This window comes from Girardinichthys multiradiatus, chromosome 22, assembly GCF_021462225.1.
Source record: "Girardinichthys multiradiatus isolate DD_20200921_A chromosome 22, DD_fGirMul_XY1, whole genome shotgun sequence".
Classification (NCBI taxonomy): Eukaryota; Metazoa; Chordata; class Actinopteri; order Cyprinodontiformes; family Goodeidae; genus Girardinichthys; species Girardinichthys multiradiatus.
The window spans coordinates 2132370-2151893 of record NC_061814.1 but is presented as its reverse complement, the minus strand read 5'-3'; the positions used below and the strand labels follow the sequence as shown (position 1 = coordinate 2151893).

The 19524-nt window shown below is 47.9% G+C and overlaps 1 protein-coding gene across 1 annotated transcript; it reads left to right on the top strand.

Moving 5' to 3' along the window:
- The first annotated feature begins 18082 nt into the window (after positions 1–18082).
- Positions 18083–18927, top strand: LOC124859612 (proteoglycan 4-like). The gene is made up of 2 exons (XM_047352497.1): positions 18083–18311; positions 18446–18927. The coding sequence occupies exons 1-2, from the start codon at positions 18083–18085 to the stop codon at positions 18925–18927; spliced, it is 711 nt and encodes a 236-aa protein (XP_047208453.1).
- The last annotated feature ends 597 nt before the right edge of the window (positions 18928–19524 follow it).

The window sequence follows — 19524 nt, the reverse complement described above, 5'->3', positions numbered from 1 at the left end:
CAGGTTTACTGGTGGTTTCTAGAGTCTCTAGAAGTAGAATGGGAGGCAGATCCTTTAGTTATCAGGATCCTCTCCTGTAGAACAAGCTCCCAGTTTTGGTCCGACGTTTATCAAAACGTATCAAAACTATACGTTTTGATAAAACGTATAGTTAAGAGAGACTTAGGTTATCCTGAGCTAGCTCTGTAGTTATGCAGCTTAGGCTACTGGAGGACATAATTACCACTTTAACTCTCTCTGCTACATTCTCATACTACTCTCCAATTTTGCATTATTTGCTGTTATTTCAGCTTTTAACTTCATGTTCTCTCTTTTTCTCTTCCTAGAAACTATACCTGGCCTGACTCTGTGTCTACCTGTGACACCTTCCAGGAGGGGGGCATCATCCAAGCTTCTGCTGCCAACAACTTCAGGCTCACCTTCTACAGATGATACACTTGGCCCTGTCTTTCAGTGTTTAACACTATTATTCTCCTAGACATAGCTACTGACTAAGCATTTACTTTGGCTAACTGTATATGCTCTCTCTCATAGTCTAAACATGAAAACTGGCTCAGAGTTTATCTGTTTTTTCTTCCAAGATGAAACCACTAAAGGAGCTTTATCCATTAACATTTACTTTTCCTTCCCATAGAAAGCACTCCTGGATCAGTGCTTCTGTGTTCTGCTTCTGTTCTTTTTCCTTCTGTGCTCTGTTCTCTCAAACCCCCAGTCAGTTGTGGCAGATGGTCACTCACACTGAGTCTTGTTCTGCTGGAGGTTTCTTCCTGTTAAAAGGGACCTTTTCCTCTCCACTGTTGCTACATGCATGCTCAGTATGAGGGATTGCTGCAAAGTCAACGCCAGTGACTGTCCACTGTCTCTACATGCTGATCCAGGAGGAGTGACTGCTGCAAGTCACTGACTCGATACAATCTGCTGGGTTTCCTTAGATAGAAAGACTTTATCCAATTTGAATAAATAACTGAATGTGACTGCCCTGAATAGTTAGGATTAATTGGAATGTTTGTACCTGACTTGAAATCTGTATGATTTGATTGAATTGACTTAGCCCATTTTAAACCTTTTACACAATGCAACAGGTAACAACACTCTCCAATAATTTTAAAATATGCCTTCCTCCCTCCCTGTTGGACGGAGTAAGGGGGAATCAGATTAAGCCTAAACCGGCTCAGTTATGGTTGAGGTGCAAACACACCCTCCATTTCTGCTACCAGTGTGACCCCTTCTCTTTTCCAATGGTTATAAGAGAAAAAAGAGATACCCCCAATCCTTGTGGTTTTTAGTTTAACAATGGCCACCAGTGAGCTCTACATGGACAAACTTTATCAGTTTACTATTTTACTTAGTACCCCTACACATAGCCCATTCTAAAATGGCCAAACTCTAACACTCAGTAGTTTAATCTAATCTCCCCAACAACCCGGCACCATTCCAAACCCTTTGTTAAGTGCCTTGAGAATACGTGTTGTGAATTGGCGCTATATAAATAAATAAAATTGAATTGAAATTGAATAAGTGCTTCACTCTGTGTGCATTGGCTGCTGGTAAATTACTTGCGAATAAATTGGACGGGAAGCAAAGTTCCAGTGAAATGGAACAGGCATGGGTTCCAGGAAATTGCCAACCCCCCAGGGAGAAATTTTGAATTTATACTGAGAAAATATGGGCCCTACTAATACAGGATTAATATGGGCCCATTAATGATTGGATTAAATTCTCAAATTTTCCTGCAGGAAGTTTATTTAGTTATTAATTTTTTATTATCTTCAAATTATTTGTGTTTGTTAATTGTGTTATTACCATTATGCCACTGTAATCTAATTTTCCTATTCTTTTTTTTTTTCCTTTTTTCATGTGCAGCACTTGAATTGTCTTGTTACTGAAATGGGCTGTATGAATTAACTTGCCTTTCCTTTCCTTGCCTAATAGGTACAAATAACCTGACAAGAGATGTTCCTACCAAACAAACTTTAGAGCAGTTCTGTTCATCACCAGCAATAAAGAGACACCCCAACAATTTAATCAGCAACTATTTTCTGAGGAATTGTCTGCCTTACAAGGGAAATCACGGGAATAATAGGTCATGGAGTGCAGGCAGATTGATTGGTGGGGGAAAGGGAGAGAGTAATGGAAGAATCCAGAGGTGAACATACAAAAATTAGGAGCTTATATACTGAGGCAAGGGTGGAACATGACAAAGGATGGAGCAGTTGTGGCAGAATAAAAGCAGGAAGCTGAGGGAGGGAGACTAATTAAAACGAGGCGCTGAACAGAGATACAAATAAACAACAAACCACAGGAGAAAGGCAAACAGTGATCTAAGAGAAATAAAATCCAAATGTACAAAAAACAGAACACAAGAATTAACTCAGAAACAAAACACAAGGAAACAACTAATGTGAAAAAAAAAGTTTACAAACAAAGAATGCCATTATGGTATACAATATGTAATAATGTTGTTTATTAGTACTTTTATTATAGGTAGTAAAAGTATTATCCGTGCTTATTAAATAAATAATATGAACACAAGGCATCATTGTTTTTGCTGCTGTAATTATTAGACATTTCAGTCAAGTACTGTATGTTGGAGCATATTTATTTAAATTTTAAGGTCACCGCCTTGATTTATAAGAATGTCAAATTTCTAAACATGTATGTATGTATAATGTATGTATAATGCAGTTTGCTAATATTTAATGATAATGGCGAGGCATGGAGACATTAAATAAATTAATACTTCCAAACACTCCTTTGAAAATGTGAAACTAATTAATATAGTATACATTTTTATGTTATACTGTTGATAACGTGCCTATATTCAAATAAAATAACAAAAAAGGAACGTAACCTGGAAATTCTCAAAATATAAACTTAAAAAGAAAACCAAAACCCTAACACCTGGAGAATGCAGGAACATTTAAATGGGGGTAAAATAATGTTCTTTACTATATTGTTCAAAGCTTTGTTACCCTATTCCGTTAACACTAAGGACATGACAGTAAGGTTATTTTGTGAAATATATTTAAGATAACAACAGATAAGAGAAAACCTTCATCTTCAATGTTGGTGGCAGCATTATTTAGTAAAAGATGAAAATGATTACCAGAAACAACAAAGCAGAGACTGACATTCCATTCACACCTATCGATTTCACATGAATAAATAGTTCAAATACCTAAATGTTTAGCTTTTTGGGCAACAAGAGGATGCAAAGTATAATGAGTAATCTGCCTGAAATGAAGAAAAACAGATATTTACGGGGTTTTATTTTCAACCTGCTGTAACTTTACAGAGGAAATACTGTCCTACAACCATTCAGCAGGTAAACTCAGATAAGGCTGTTGTAACATCAGTTCATAGCTGTTTCAGGTGGGAGACACAAACAAAGCAGCTCTGTCAGAAGCTAAAAATCATATGCTATCTTCAGCTACTAACAAGAGAACCCACCAGAAAAGAGAATCACAGGGTGCAGGTGGCGGGGTTGTTGCTTATGTTTTCTGAATTTTTATTTTCAATACAGAGCATGATAAAAGGGCACTGGAGCAACACATTGATGCTATTATTTATTTTTTGTTTTATTTTATTTTTTTAGTTGTCACAGCAGTGCCCCCTTCAGTATTTGGCACCCTTGGCAACAGTCTTTGTGTCCTGTGACTTGAACCGATCCTGTCTGTTGCTGTATCACTCATTTTTGTGTGTCTAAATGTGAGGAAATAAAGCACGTTTTGTGGCACATCAAATCCCGTCACATATTTGAAGCTTGTGCCTCTATGTTTTGTATTGTGTGCTTGCACTAGGATGAAGGGTGTTTTTCATATTTAAGTTTCAACTATCCATCTCGGGATTAAAGTTTAATGATCAAACAAATAACTCAGAAACTAGGTCAGTCCTCTGTCAATATAAATGCTCATCATGCTTAGCTAAGGGACCTAAGAGCATTCGCATTACCATTAACAAAATTTTGTGCTGCATTTCTTGTAAAAAACGTAAATGTGGGAAAAAAGGGAAACACCTGGTGAAATGCAGTTAGATAGTTATTAGGGATGTTAAAAAGTAATTGTCAGTGTCTTGATTTAAGCAACACACTTACAGACATTATGTTCCTAAAAGGACAGTTTTAACATAATTTGCTGTGTGAAACAAGGGCAGCACTAGTCAACAAGAAAAATATAGAAAAAAAGACATCTATAGACAGCCTGTGTTAGTGAAATAATTCACTCGTCATGGCAGATATGTCAGAAACAAATATTTCTATGCTTTTTATGACTGCTTGTATTTTAGGTCTTCAAGATAAAGCTGAATCAGCTAAAACTGTTATTGCCGGTTAAAGCTTTGAAAAATTAGAGATCAGGAATTTATCAAATAAATTGTTTGTTCGTTCGTCGTCTTCCGCTTATCCAGGACCGGGTCGCGGGGGCAGCAGACTCAGCAGAGACGCCCAGACGTCCCTCTCCCCAGACACCTCCTCCAGCTCCTCCAGGGGCCCAAGGCGTTCCCAGGCCAGCCGAGAGACATAGTCCCTCCAGCGTGTCCTGGGCCATCCCCTGGGCCTCCTCCCGGTGGGACGTGCCTGGAACACCTCCCGAGGAAGGCGTCCAGGAGGCATCCGGTATAGATGCCCGAGCCACCTCAACTGGCTCCTCTCGATGTGGAGGAGCAGCGGCTCTACTCCGAGCTCCTCCCGGATGGCCGAGCTCCTCACCCTATCTCTAAGGGAGTGCCTGGCCACCCTACGGAGGAAGCTCATTTCAGCCGCTTGTATCCGTGATCTCGTTCTTTCGGTCATGACCCAAAGTTCATGGCCATAGGTGAGGGTAGGAACGTAGACCGACCAGTAAATTGAGAGCTTTGCTTTTCGGCTCAGCTCTCTCTTCACCACAATGGACCGACACAGCGCCCCCATTACTGTGGCAGCTGCACCGATCCGTCTGTCGATCTCCCGCTCCATTCTTCCCTCACTCGTGAACAAGACCCCGAGATACTTAAACTCCTCCACTTGAGGCAGGAACTCCCCTCCAACCTGAAGAGGACAAGCCACCCTTTTCCGGTCGAGTACCATGGCCTCGGACTTGGAGGAGCTGATCCTCATCCCAGCAGCTTCACACTCGGCTGCGAACCACCACAGCGCATGCTGTAGGTCTTGGCTAGAGGGAGCCAGCAGGACCACGTCATCCGCAAAAAGAAGAGACGAAATCCACTGTTCCCCAAACCAGACCCCCTCCGGCCCTTGGCTGCGTCTAGAAATCCTGTCCATAAAAATTATGAACAGGACCGGCGACAAAGGGCAGCCCTGCCAGAGTCCAACATGCACTGGGAACAGGTCCGACTTTGTGCCGGCAATGCGGACCAAACTCCTGCTCCGCTCGTACAGGGACCGGATGGCCCCTAATAAAGGGCCCCCGATTCCATACTCCTGGAGCACCCCCCACAGGGCATCACGAGGGACACAGTCGAATGCCTTCTCCAGGTCCACAAAACACATGTGAACCGGTTGGGCAAACTCCCATGAACCCTCGAGCACCCTGTAGAGGGTAAAGAGCTGGTCCAGTGTTCCACGGCTGGGACGAAAACCACACTGTTCCTCCTGAGGCCGAGGTTCGACTATCGGTCGGACTCTCCTCTCCAATACCCTGGCGTAGGCCTTACCAGGGAGGCTGAGGAGTGTGATCCCCCTGTAGTTGGAACACACCCTCCGGTCCCCCTTCTTATAAAGGGGGACCACCACCCCAGTCTGCCAGTCCAGAGGCACTGTCCCCGACCGCCACGCAATGTTGAAGAGGCGTGTCAACCATGACAGCCCTACAACATCCAGACAGTTGAGGTACTCAGGGCGGATCTCATCCACCCCCGAAGCCTTGCCACCGCGGAGCTTTTTAACCACCCCGGTGACTTCAGCCTGGGTGATGAAAAAGTCCAACCCCGAGACCCCCGCCTCTGTTTCCACCACGGAATGCGTGATGGCAGGATTGAGGAGATCCTCGAAGTACTCCTTCCACCGCCCGATAATGTCCTCAGTCGAGGTCAGCAGTCTCCCGCCCCCACTATAAACAGTGATGGCAAAGCACTGCTTCCCCCTCCTGAGGCGCCGGACGGTTTGCCAGAATCGCTTCGAGGCCAACCGGTAGTCCTTCTCCATGGCCTCACCGAACTCTTCCCAGGCCCGAGTTTTTGCCTCTGCCACAGCCCGGGCCGCAGCACGCTTGGCCTCACGGTACCCGTCAGCCGCCTCAGGAGTCCCACAAGCCAACCACAGCCGATAGGACTCCTTCTTCAGCTTAACAGCATCCCTTACTGCCGGTGTCCACCACCGGGTTCTGGGATTGCCGCCACGACAGGCACCGCAGACCTTACGGCCGCAGCTATGGGCAGCAGCATCGACAATAGATGCAGAGAACATGGTCCACTCGGACTCTATGTCTCCAACATCCCCCGTAATCTGGTCGAAGCTCTCCCGGAGGTGGGAGTTGAATACATCCCTGGCCGAGGGCTCCGCCAGGCGTTCCCAGCAGAACCTCACTATGTGCTTGGGCCTGCCAAGTCTGTCTGGCTTTCTCCTCCTCCAGCGGATCCAACTAACCACCAGGTGATGATCAGTGGACAGCTCAGCCCCTCTCTTCACCCGAGTGTCCAAAACATGCGGCTGAAGGTCTGATGATACGACAACAAAGTCGATCATCGACCTCCTGCCTAGGGTGTCCTGGTGCCAAGTGCACTGATGGACACCCTTATGTTTGAACATGGTGTTCGTTATGGACAATCCGTGACTAGCACAGAAGTCCAATATCAAAACACCACTCGGATTCAGATCGGGGAGGCCATTCCTCCCGATCACGCCTCTCCAGGTGTCACTGTCAAGCTCAGGCTCCTTCTCCCCCAGCGAGGTGACATTCCACGTCCCTAGAGCCAGCCTAAGCATCCGGGGATCGGGCCGTTGAGGTCTCCACCTTCGTCCGCCACCCAATCCTCTTTGCACCGGTCCCTCACGGTTCCCCCTGCAGGTGGTGGACCCACTGGGGGATGGCCTCACGTCTCTCGTTCGGGCTTGGCCCGGCCGGGTCCCGCGAGGAGCAACCCGGCCACCAGGCGCTCTCCGACGAGTCCCGACCCCAGGCCTGGCTCCAGGGTGGGACCCCGGCTCCGCCGTACCGGGCGACGTCACGTGCCTCGATATTGTGTTCTTCATGAGGGGTTCTTGAACCATTCTTTGTCTGACCCATCACCTAGAGCCTGTTTGCCATGGGAGACCCTACCAGGGGCATTTAGGCCCCAGACAACATAGCCTCTGGGATCATTTGAGCACTCAAACCCCTCCACCACGTTAAGGTTACGGTTCAACCGTCAAATAAATTGTGATTCATGCATCTCTACTTTTCACGCATCACTTATATCTGTACTGTAGTCACGCTAGAACTTCATTAATATGATAATGTAAACTACCAGGACAGAAGTTTATTTTGTGTTACTAACTGGGAAGGGGTCTAAAAGGTTTGATGGATGATATGTCTGAAATCTACAAGTGTTGTGATTCCTTCCCACAGTCCAAAAATTTGAAATTCCCCTTAGATGTTAGTGCCTGTGTGGATTTCCCCTTTAATAAACTGACGACTTTCCTGGCTCCACCCCCCTCTCCGTTTCAGGATCGGCTCCATTGCTGCTCAACCATATTGCAGAATTAAGTGGATTAATGAATGGATGTGCAAATGTTTGTGCATGATCCAAGATGCTGCCGCTGATGGCAGCCTCGAAGCTTTGCTCTCTCGTTTTCTGCATGCTTTTTGCTCCCATTCAGAGGTCTCTTTCAGGAGAGAGGAACTTTTAAACATCAGACAATGATTTCTTGGCATTTTTTCACCATCATTCATTGACCCCTGCTTTACAGATATCCTGGCCAGTGGAGCCGCACTCTCTATGGGCTATACCGCTAGAGAGGGAAGAGAGCCGGCACACTCGTTAACCTCTGACTGCAGGGACTACGCGTAACCTTGCCTTCAAACTACCTGGCAAATGCACGTTCCCTGGCCAACAAGGTGGACGAACTGCTTCTTACATACCATCACAAGGCTCTACTTCAAATGTTGAAAAACTGTAGGATCTCTGCTCCTCCCCTTCTGGTTGGTTCTGGCAGCTCATTGTCTGCAGCTGCAACGCATTCTCCTAATGAGCTCATGGGCTTCTTAAGGTAGCTGCTGATACAGACCTTTGCTGGAACATAACCTCAGTTATGTGGACTCCTGTCTGTCTGCCTATCCGTCTGCCTGCCTGTCTGCCTATCGACCTGCCTATCTGCCTGCCAACATCTGGTAATACTCCCTCCTAAGGACTGTACTGTAAATATTCTCATCACCAGTACTCTCTCTCTCTCCTTGGATTCCTGGGTTTACCTCCTCCTCCTCTGGCTTCTGGACAACTCCAGCTCAAGATACCTTAAACAAAGTCTACAGTAGAAATAAACCTCATTTACCGTCTTATCCTGTGTGCTGAGTCTGTTTCATCCTCTGGTTTTGTTCTACTTCGACTATCTAAGCAAGTCATGATAAAAACAACTAGTTGAGTTGATAACAGATGTGGAGAAAAAACACCCAGACTCTCCCATCATTGTTCTTGGCGATTTTAACAGTGCAAACATCTCCAATGAATTTCCCAAATACAGACAGCTAAGAAAAAAAAAGAAAAAAAAAAAAAAAACAGTCTGGACCTCTGCTACACAACTTTAAAGGATGCATATCATTCTGTCACCAGGGCTGCTTTGGGACCTTATGACCACTCTCTGGTCCATCTCATCTCAACCTACAGGCAGGAATGAAGAGCTTCCAAACCTGTTGTTCAGACTGTTAAGAAGTGGACTGATGAGACAAAACAGATGTTACAGGCCTGCTTTGACTGCACAGATTGGACTGTTTTTTAAACTTCAGCCACTGATTTAAACCAACTCACTGAAGAGGTGACATCATACGTCAGTTTCTGTGAGGACATGTGTTCAGACCAAGACCTTCTGCACACAATAATAAATCTTGGTTCACTTCTCATCTTAGGCAGCCAAGCAGGGATAAGGAAAGGGTTCTCAGCAGTGGGGACCGGGCCCTGTATAAGCAGGCCAGGAACAAACTAACCAGGCAGATGAAAGCAGCAAAGAGAAGCTACAGTGAGAAGCTAAATAGAAGCTTATCACATGGAGAAGCTTCTGCTGTTTGGAATGGTTTGAAAAACCTGACTGCCTACAGGGACCCTTCTCCCAACCCTGAGCAGAATCCTCGCCCGGCAAATCAGTTGAATGGTCATGAAATCCTTTGAGGGACTGGTGTTGAAGCACCTGAAGGACAACACAGGCCCCCTGCTGGACCCCTGCAGTTTGCCTACCGGGCAAACAGGTTGGCAGATGATGTAGTAAAGGATTACACTTCATCCCAAAACACCTCAACCACCCAGGTTTTTATGCCAGGATCCTGTTTGTGGACTTCGGTACAACCTTCAACACCATCAACCCAGACATCCTCCACCTGTCAGTGGATCACCTGCTTCCTGAAGGACCAGCAGCAGCAGGTGAGGCTGGAAAGCATCTTCTCCTGCACAAGAACCATCAACATTGGTGCCCCAACAGGGGCTTGTTCTCTCCCCACTCCTCTTCTCCCTCTACACAAATGATTGTACCACAGCAGACCGTCTGTGAAACTTCTAAAGTTTGCAGATGATACCACTGTTATTGGACCAATCCAAGACAGTGATGAGTCTGTGTTACCAGCACCAGATCTAGGGGAACCTGAGCAAGCAGCAATCGCCACACAGGCTGAAGAGCACTGTGCAGCTAATACTCTTTGAATCAGAGAGGAGACAGCGATTATTGTGTTGTCCGGGCCAGAGCTCGTTTATTGTGAGCTGCACATGTCCAGAACTGGAAACGTTATCCTCCCTGGCAGATCCACAGTGGCACGAGAGTGCCGTCTACTGGACTTATAAAAATTGCATGCTCTCTACACTCTCCCCCATTCTAAGAGATGTCTCCAGGCATCTGGAACTGAAGTAAAAAATATAACCAGGAAAAGTCAGGTTGTCACCTCGTGCCAAATGTCCATTTGTCCAGTGTCACTGTACTAACATGTCCATATTGGCATAGGATAACAGCAGTCAGATGTAGCTGGGTAAAACAGCATGGGAAAAGGAAGACATGCAATCATCAAATTTACTCCAGGTTGGTTTGGGTGATAGGATGGTTGATCCAAGCGGTCATATGTGAAGACCTCGCGAGGTTTTACCCTTCTGGCTGACCTCCTTATTGGTGGCACTTCTTCTCCTGGTGTGTGCATGTCAGGTTTGGTGTTATCCCCTAGCTCCTCCAATCCTCCATTTTCCACCTCATTTTCCACTGATGGGTCTCCATACAGTTCTTCAGTTAGGAGTGCCACTGGAGTTACAGATTCTGGGACAACCACTGTCTGATTTGAATTTTGCTGTTGGATTTCAAATTTCTGTGTTAAATGTTTCGCAGGCTGAAACTCTGAAGCTGTTGCTCTGAGGTTACTGTGGACATTTGGCTGAGGGACATGGTGTCTTACTTTCCTCCTTTCATAAAACACTTTTACAAGTACCGAAACAAATTTACATTTCAGAAAACAAATTTACATTTCAGAAAACAAATTTACATTTCAGAAAACATATTTACATTTCAGAAAACACTTTTACAAGTACTGAAACAAATTTACATTTGACAAAATCAACCAGAAAGGGAATGTACCAACGCCAAAGCTGACCCGGAAGTCAGCCTCAGGGGCTGCATCCCTTGTAGGCCGTATTTATAGGCCGATTACGTTACAGCGTGTCGACGAAGGCTGTCCCAATTCATGAATCATTCCGAGACTCCCTCAAATGTGGCCGACAAATGTGTCCTTCATTTGCCTGATTTGAAGGATGGGTCGTGAGTATCCTTCACGGCCCATCATTTCCCATGATTCATTGCGGATCGAAGCGGATTGGTCAAGCAGGGGAAGCCATGGCGGACCATAGCGGCAAAAGCTGTGAGTAAATTGTGGAAAATTACACTTTCTGTGACACAAATTAACTTCTACAATGTTTTTAGTGCGGGAATATAACTATGTAGACATGAAATATCTGCTTTATTTATCTAAACATCGCTTAATTTCATATGTGCTCCGACGTGTTCAGAGTTTTCCGTTCCCGGCGTAGTAACTGGCTTGCCTCACCAGCCTTCCCGGCAGTGAGGCAAGCTATACTTGGAGATATCTGACCGGACTCCTGGCACTAAGCTTCCGCTGGCAGTCATCACAGTGAATGTTTAACACAAGTGATTTCTAACAGTTTATGTTAGTATTAGGCCCGAGCAGCAAAGCAGCTGCGAAGGCCTATTGTAATTCGAATGTGTATTATTATTATTCAGGCAAGAAAGGAATCGCCTTTTTCGCGGCTTTAATATATTCAAAAAGTCTGTAAATTTAGCGGAGACATCAGTGAAAATTTACGTATTTTAAGGGTTTCACGAAAGTCGCAATAAAAATGGCTCAACAGCGCCCCCCTGAAATTTTCAAAAAAGCCTCCGCATTGATCTTAGTTTATTGTACAGTTATGAAATTTGGTACACTTCTAGAACTCCCCAAGAACTACCTAAAACTCTCTTGCACCCACGTCCTACAAGAAACAGGAAGTCGGCCATCTTGGATTGAAGTTTGGATTTTCAACCCATTTGCTCTATTGGATTACATTTAAATAAATCACATTTATAATATTATACTTGGCAGACACAGTAGTCATGTTCTGGTGGTACCTCCTCCAGGGCAGACACCTCAGCTGAAAGCTGGTCCCGCCAGAGAGCACCGCTGACTGCCTCAGTCCCGACCTCACCCTCATCCTCTTCTACAGCCTCCTCTGGGTCATCCTCTGGGGCCATGACATCCCCAGCACCAAGGCAGATGTTGTGGAGGATGGCGCATGCTGTTATGACCTGAAAACAATTTAAAAGAGGGTGCATATATGTGTATATATTATGTATAATGTATATATAAAATGGATCTAGGTCAAAACTTACATGAGCACCCTAGAGTCATGCACTGACCCAGGCCAGCCCACATACGTGTCAATAAAATGGCTCTCAGAAACTGCTTGCAGGATTATGGAAGGGAAGAGTTTCCTGTTCCTGTAGCACTGACCATCAAGGCTGCTTGGACACCTGAAGTGGATATGGCAGCCGTCAATTGCACCCACAGCTTTAAGAAAAGCTCTGTGGCATCCAGCCCTGCAAACTCACGGGACACTGCCTTAAGTCCTCAGGGGTCTTTAGAAGGTAGATGACCTGGTGACGAATAGCCACGATCTCCTCTGTAACTCTGTGCACTATGCGATGGACAGTAGAGCGAGGCATCCCAAACACTCTGCAGACCTACAGAGTGTAGGATGTGCCAGAAAAGAAAAAACAAGGTCTCAATAGTAGCACCCATTCATGTCGTCTATCCTGATGCAAAAGATTTAGCAGCACTACCAGAGACTCCCTGCTCAGCTGAAAATCAGGCCTGGTGTCCTCCTGGTTGAGGAAGCGTTTCAGGACTGGGACACTCAGGTTGATCCTGCAGTAAAGGGGTCTGGTCTAGAAAAGGGAAGAATGGAGATGGAAAAACACATTTTTAAGGCATGCTTCTAGATATTTTAAGTGATCAAAGCTAGTACATACTAATACACCAAAAACACTGCATTATTATATAATTATCTAAGGCCAGCCAGAGGGGATCAAATACTTTATAATTCCCATCTATCTTAAAATTGAAAGTTGTTGTTTATATATATATATCAGCCGGAGATAAAATAAAGGAGATGTCTGCGACGACGATAAAACTGCTGAAGTTCCTCAAAAATTTAAAATAAAACTACCAGAAGTTTGGCTCCATTCTGCTTTAAGTGCTTTTTTCTCCTCGCAGCTACGGTTGCTAGGCGACAGCTGTTATGCTGAGGTGAGGGCGGGAATAGCTGGTAAAGGATAGACCGTCCCAAACCGCAGCTGCTCATTTGTGGCCTCCGTGGTTTTAGCCAGCACCATAGAAGGACCCTTTCTCTTTCTATGGCGCTGGTTTTAGCGGTCGACGAAGGACCCCGCCCACGTCGACCGGGTCCTTCGAAGGATGCAGCCCCTGAGGCTGACTTCCGGGTCAGCCTTGGCGTTGGTACATTCCCTTTCCGGTTGATTTTGCCAATGTAAATTTGTTTCAGTACTTGTAAAAGTGTTTACTGAAATGTAAATTTGTTTTCTGAAATGTAAATTTGTTTTCTGAAATGTAAATTTGTTTCAGTACTTGTAAAAGTGTTTTCTGACTCTTAGTTGCGTTGGCTTGTGCAAAGCGAGTAAAATGATTGACCAGGAACAGAATGTACTCATAACCACCTTTGCTTGGTTCAAGGTGCAGATAATCCACAGAAAGAAGCTCAAAAGGGGCACTAGTTGTTAATGATCCCATTAGTGCTTTCTGATGTTTGTTTGGTTGTTTCTGCTTGACACAAGTGAACTGGCGAATGACATAATTTTCAATGTCAGCTTGCATAAAGGGCCATTAAAACCTCTCTCTGGCAAGCTGGATGACTTTGTCAGCTCCAACATGCCCCATATAATCGTGCATCGTTTTTAACACAGTTTGCTTCAATTCACTGGGTAAAGCTAGCTGCTTTTTGAGTACTGTCTGTCTGTACAACACTCCCCTGTCCAATGTCATTCTTTTCCATTAATTTATGAGCCTGCATGCTGCATGTCTCTCGATCCATCTGACTCTTATCTTTATTGTTAGGTTTCCATCCCTTCATTTTCAGATTTATCACCACACAGATGACAGCATCATCCCTCTGCGCCGCACTGATGTTTTCTGCGGTAATAACTGGGGTGCTTTCAATGTTACTGTCGTCATCACCCAGGTGTAAATTTAATGCAGCCACCCATGGTACATCGCCGTCTCTTATAGCTTTGTCTTTCTGCCAGATTGCAGAGACCACCTCTGGGGGCATGACTTCCGTATATTCACTCAGATGATCTTTGAGAGGAACTGGGTAACATGAGAGGGTGTCAGCATCAGCCTTAGTTTTCCGGGTCTATACTTTATGTTGAAATGAAAGTCAGCTAACTTCCCCATCCAGCGATGTCTGGTGGCATTTAACTTTGCCGTGCTCAGAATATAAGTGAGAGGATTATTATCAGTGAACACAGTAAAGGTGGTTGCATAGTAGAGATAATCCTTAAATTTATCACAGATAGCCCACTTCAAATAAAGAAATTTGAGTTTGCCAGAATTAAGATGATAAATCTTCTCAGCATGGGTAAGTGTCCTGGAGCCATATGCAATAACACAGAGTTTGTTTTCCTTTTCTTTCTTTTTTTTTAGCCATGTCCTGTTCAGCAGAGTAGCGCTCAGAATTGTTGTCTGAGTGCCCTGAGTGACAAGAAATTACCCAACAGATTTACTTTCACAAGCAGAGCATCACAGCTAATGCTTTAAAGCTCTGCTTGATATTTATAAAAGAAACTTTATTATAAACTTCTTTGGGAATATTTCACTTGTTACGGACACGGAGACTGAAATGAATAGAAAAAAGAAGCTTGAAAAAGAGAGAGATGGGGCAAAAGGGAAAAAGGGGAGAAAAGGAAGAGAGTGGAGGAGAGAAAGAAGGATAAAGAGAATACAAGATTACAATCTGCTTGCATATACACCTGCAGCTGTTTTTTATTTTTATTTTATTTTAACAAAATAGTACATGGTACTTATGAATGTCAAATGTGCTTAGTGAGAGGTGCAGCCCAATATAGAAAATATGTGTATGTGTCAACACCTGAAGCTTAACACCTGCAAGTATGAGTGTGGACGCGCTTTTGTATACAAGGTTTCTCCTCAAAAATATGCAATAGCGAGTGTGAGGACCCACAGACCTGCCCCATGGTCCCTGGACCGACACTGAGCAGATCCGAGCCACAGACATCCAAAGGCCCCCAAAAAGCATAGGAACCCCACGAGACTACTGCAACCCCCCCAGATAAGAGCAGTGGAGAGTCCCAGGCGAACCACCCAGCAGTGACAGTGCAGAAGCCCCAGGGAGCCGCAGCGACGAGCCCACAGGCCCCGCCGGCAGCCATCCACTCCCGAGCAGATCCAGCCATGCACCCAGAGACCCAAGACCCCGGGACACACCAGTCCCCAAGCAGAGGCCCGACAGAGCCCAAGGGGCCAGGCCCCGGCAAGCAGCCACCGGGAGTGAGCCAGCACACACCAAAGCACCCAACCCCAGGCACCGAGAACCACAAGTACACCAGCGGGCAGAGACTCCAACCACTGGCAGGTAGTGTGGCGGGGAGGAAATAGGCCCCCCATAATATGGGCACACACAGTCAAAATCACCCACTCCCACCCTCGTGCATAGACATAAAATCACTCGCACCCAACGTAAAGACAAAACACAATGGATGTCATACACTCACTCGCACTCCCCATGCATACTCTATACTCCCAGGTCCAGGCAACGGTACCCCCTAGGGGCAACCGGCCCCTGGACCCAGGAGGTGGTCCCCTTCCCTCTGGGGACAGAGACAGGCAGACAGCGCCAGTACCTCCCAGACCCGGGTGACCCCAGCCCGGCCCCAACCCCGACCCAGTCCCCAACAACCCCCATCCACCTCCAGAGAAGGGGCTATGTACAAAAGAGGGGTCCACATGTCTCAAACCAGCCCGCCAACCAGAGCTGCCCCAGGACGGAGCAGTCGCGACGCCCCAACGAGTTCCGATCCCAACCCCATGAATCTCCCACCCCCAGTGAACTCCAACATGAACCTCCCCACAGGGCCACCCCCAACAAGGACTCCGATATCGAACACATGCCCCCGAACCCAAACGCCACGAATCCCCTCCCCCAGAGGGGCACATCCCCACAGGTGAACTCCTTAGCGGAGAAGCTGATGAAGCCACACCCACACAGTGCAAGCTCCACACACAACCCCGCTCTAAGCCCCCCTGCTGCACCCCACTCCCCCACCACACAGCGTGCCACAACGGCAAGGCAAGGGCCCCGCACAACGCCACCCCCGCCCACTGGCGCAACAGGGCAGACCCCACCGAGCACCGCACCCACAACAGGACACCCAACCCCGCACCATGACGGGACAAAATCACCCACCAAGAGGTTCCCGGCCAGCGGCAGGCTCCCAGGGCCAGTGTCCCCCACCACGCCCCCTCAGCTACAAAAAACACTATATCACTGCCACTGCAACGACCGCCCAGGGAGAAACACTGTCCAGCTCGGCTCCACTATCCCAGCCGTTACAAACGCCGGTGACCCCACTACCTAGAAGTGGACACAACCCCTCCACCCCACAGGCTGCAGCCCCTCCCCCCAGCAGCACACTGCCAAGCCTGCCCAATCCCCCCAGACAGCGCCAACTGCCCTAGCCCACCAGTCCACGAGAGGAATACATTCACCAGCCGGGTACCTGGGCCATGCAGGACAAGCGCTCAAGACCAAACACAACCCGCCAGCCGCCCGGTGCATTCACAAGACATGCTCCGCCGCCCCACCCACCCGACTGCCAACCGCAGCCCGGCGCCCGACCATGGGCCAGAACCACAGAAGGAAGCAGTGGAAGAAGGCCCTGGCGGCACCAGTTACTGGGCACCCCACCAACTCCACCCCCAAACCCCAGGGGCGCCCCAGCCCGCTGGCCACCCGTACCTCCGCATGGTGCACCATGGCCCACCAAGCATGCAGCCCGCCAGCCCCTCCACCACAGCGGGGCCACATCCCAATCAGCGCTGGCTAAGACCCCCCTACCGGAGCCCGGCAGCCCCACAGCCGGTGGACCAGGGCCCAAAGCCAGGGGCCGAGATCCAAGGGAACCCAAGCGATCCCAAGAGTGCCAAAACGCCAGCCCCAACACCACACAATCCCCAAGACCCAACCCCCAACCCCAGACCCAGACCCGACTAGAGGGTCCACTCCCTCTCCCGGCCTCCGACCACAGATGGGAAATAGCGAATGGGGGTGTGAAAAGAGCCCAAGCCTGCCTCCGCCAGCTCAAATGTGGTGTTAATGCGTGTTGCTGTAGTGTGCATTTAAAAAGAAAAAACGGAACATGAGAATGTTATAAGTGAGAGCGTCTAAGTTGTACAATAAAGTTGGGGCACAGGCTGCAATGGGACCGGAGAGATGGAAAACCTATGTGGCACTCCAATGGCGCACCCACACCCCAAGGCCCTCCATGAGTGGTAATGTGATGGAGCTGGCGGAGGGAGGTGTCTGGGGATGGGGAGGGAATGACTGGGGGGCAAACCACTCTCCCAGGGAGCCAGCTCCCCGGCTGACCACAATAGGCACCCTGTTTGCCGAGTCCCAACAAAAGAGGGAGGTATAGGCACATCTGTTGGGCAAAAGACTAGAGACAGGTAACAGGCTCCGAGAACCAACTGAAAATCGGGACCAACGTCCCCAGCCTCTACCAGAACGACCCAGACCCTCGGACCTTGATCCCCAGCCCGTTACCCAGTCCGCCGTCCGAAGTAACCACCGACCCCCAACAAAAGAGAGCCAGCCAGAAGCGCCCATGCGGCCAAGAATGCGGCCCCACTCCAAACAAAGGAGCAGACCAGCCGACCCAGTGCAACCAAAATATGCCACACATAGGAGGGCACATGGCCAGCATGCCCAGCCAACCCCAAACCCAAGGGGCAGAGCCAACAGAGCGCCAAGCCCCCGATGCCCAGCACCAGACAGCAGCCACAACCAGGCAAGCAGGGCAACAAAACACATCCCACTCCAACACCGAGGCCGCCACCAAAACTGCACACCACCCAAAATGGCAGGTCCACCCAAATGCAAGCTCCAGGCCAGGATAGGTACATGCATCCCCCCCATAGACAGGTGAACCGAGACTGCCGGGCCAGCCAGGCAGTCAAGCAGACGTCACGATGTACCACCCCGCCCACTACCATGCCCAAGGGAAAGATGCCGGCCCAGCAGGCCGAAGGGTGCCACAGAAGGGCCCCAGCACGCGTAGCAAAGAGGCCACACCCCCATCCAGAGACACAGACCCACCTACATTCAGGTCAGCCAAGCAAAAATGAAAGAGCCAAGCCAGACCGCAGATCCCCCCCGAGCCAGCGCCACAGCAACACCACACATCGTTCAGTACATTCGTAGGGGCACGCCGAAGACCACTAACCCCAAGCACACACAACCCACCAAGAACCATCCAGCAAACAAGCAAACCCCACCCCAGTATGAAGCCGAGAAGCCCGACGCAAGCGCAGAATTCAGCGACGCCAGCCCTGCTGCACCCATGCCCGGAGGTCAGAGCTGCCGCGCACAGAACCACTGCCCCAACACTACAGCGCGCCATACAGCGGAGAACGGAATGCAGCAAAGAGCACCCAAAGCAAAAGCTGCACACAAAACTTACACTGTGCAAATGTGCCCCCACCAGCCCCCCAAAAACAAAGCCCCCCACGAAAGTGCACCCCCACAAAAAGAAGACCCGCAGTCCTAGAACATGCCCGACACCCATACCCCTGCCAGAAGCAGGCCCGCAAGAAGACCAACACCGAGGCCCACAAAAGGCAAGAGAGCCCACAGAGCCACAACGAAAACCCATCCAGAAGCCGAAACCAGTCCACCCCGAGACCAACCCTGGCCAGCCCGCATACCCAAACCATGCAGATCCCTTCAACAGAAAAGGGACTGGCGTCTGTAACTGGAACCAAGACAAGGAACCAGAAACCAAGCCGGAACCACCCAAGACCAAACAACGCCCACACCCATCCAATGCCAACCACCCATCCCCACCCCAGAAGGAAACCTGCACCCACCCCAACATTCAAACAACTCCCAGAGCACATAAGACATTGGACACCCAGGTTGACCCCCTCCCACAGACCCTCCACCCCGCCAGCAGAATGTGCTCCTTGAAGGAAGGAGAAAATCCGCCACAACGCCCCACAGGATGAAGCCAAGGGCACCCCACCCCCACTAGGTGATGGAGCCGATTAAAGGAGCCCAGAGAGATTGATCTGACGTGGAGGCAGAGGCTGTCTCAAGGCTTATATAATCCAACAGAAAATGTCTATACTGATTAATATTAAGAAGGTTTTTATTTTTCCAGTTCATGAGGATAGTTTTCTTAGCGGTGCATAAGGCAGTGAAAACCATGTGAACTGAATTTGTCTCTGTGGTGACATCATCTAAGTTGCCCAACAAGCAAACTGAAGGGGAAGGTGAAATATTACATTTCAGACACTTTGATAAGTCTTCACATATCAGGCACCAGAACCTCTGAATGGGTGTACATAACCATAGTGCATGGATGTAATTGTCTGGTATATTGCATGTGCAGTGTAAGCAAGTATTAGAAGGTGCCAAGCCCATCCTGAACATCCATTGACCTGTATAGTATACTCTATGAGGGATTTTATATTGTATTAATTGGAAACTGGGGTTACTTTTCAGTTTAAAAGTTCTGGAACATATCTGAGACCAGAATGTTTGGTCAAAGTTAACTGATAAGTC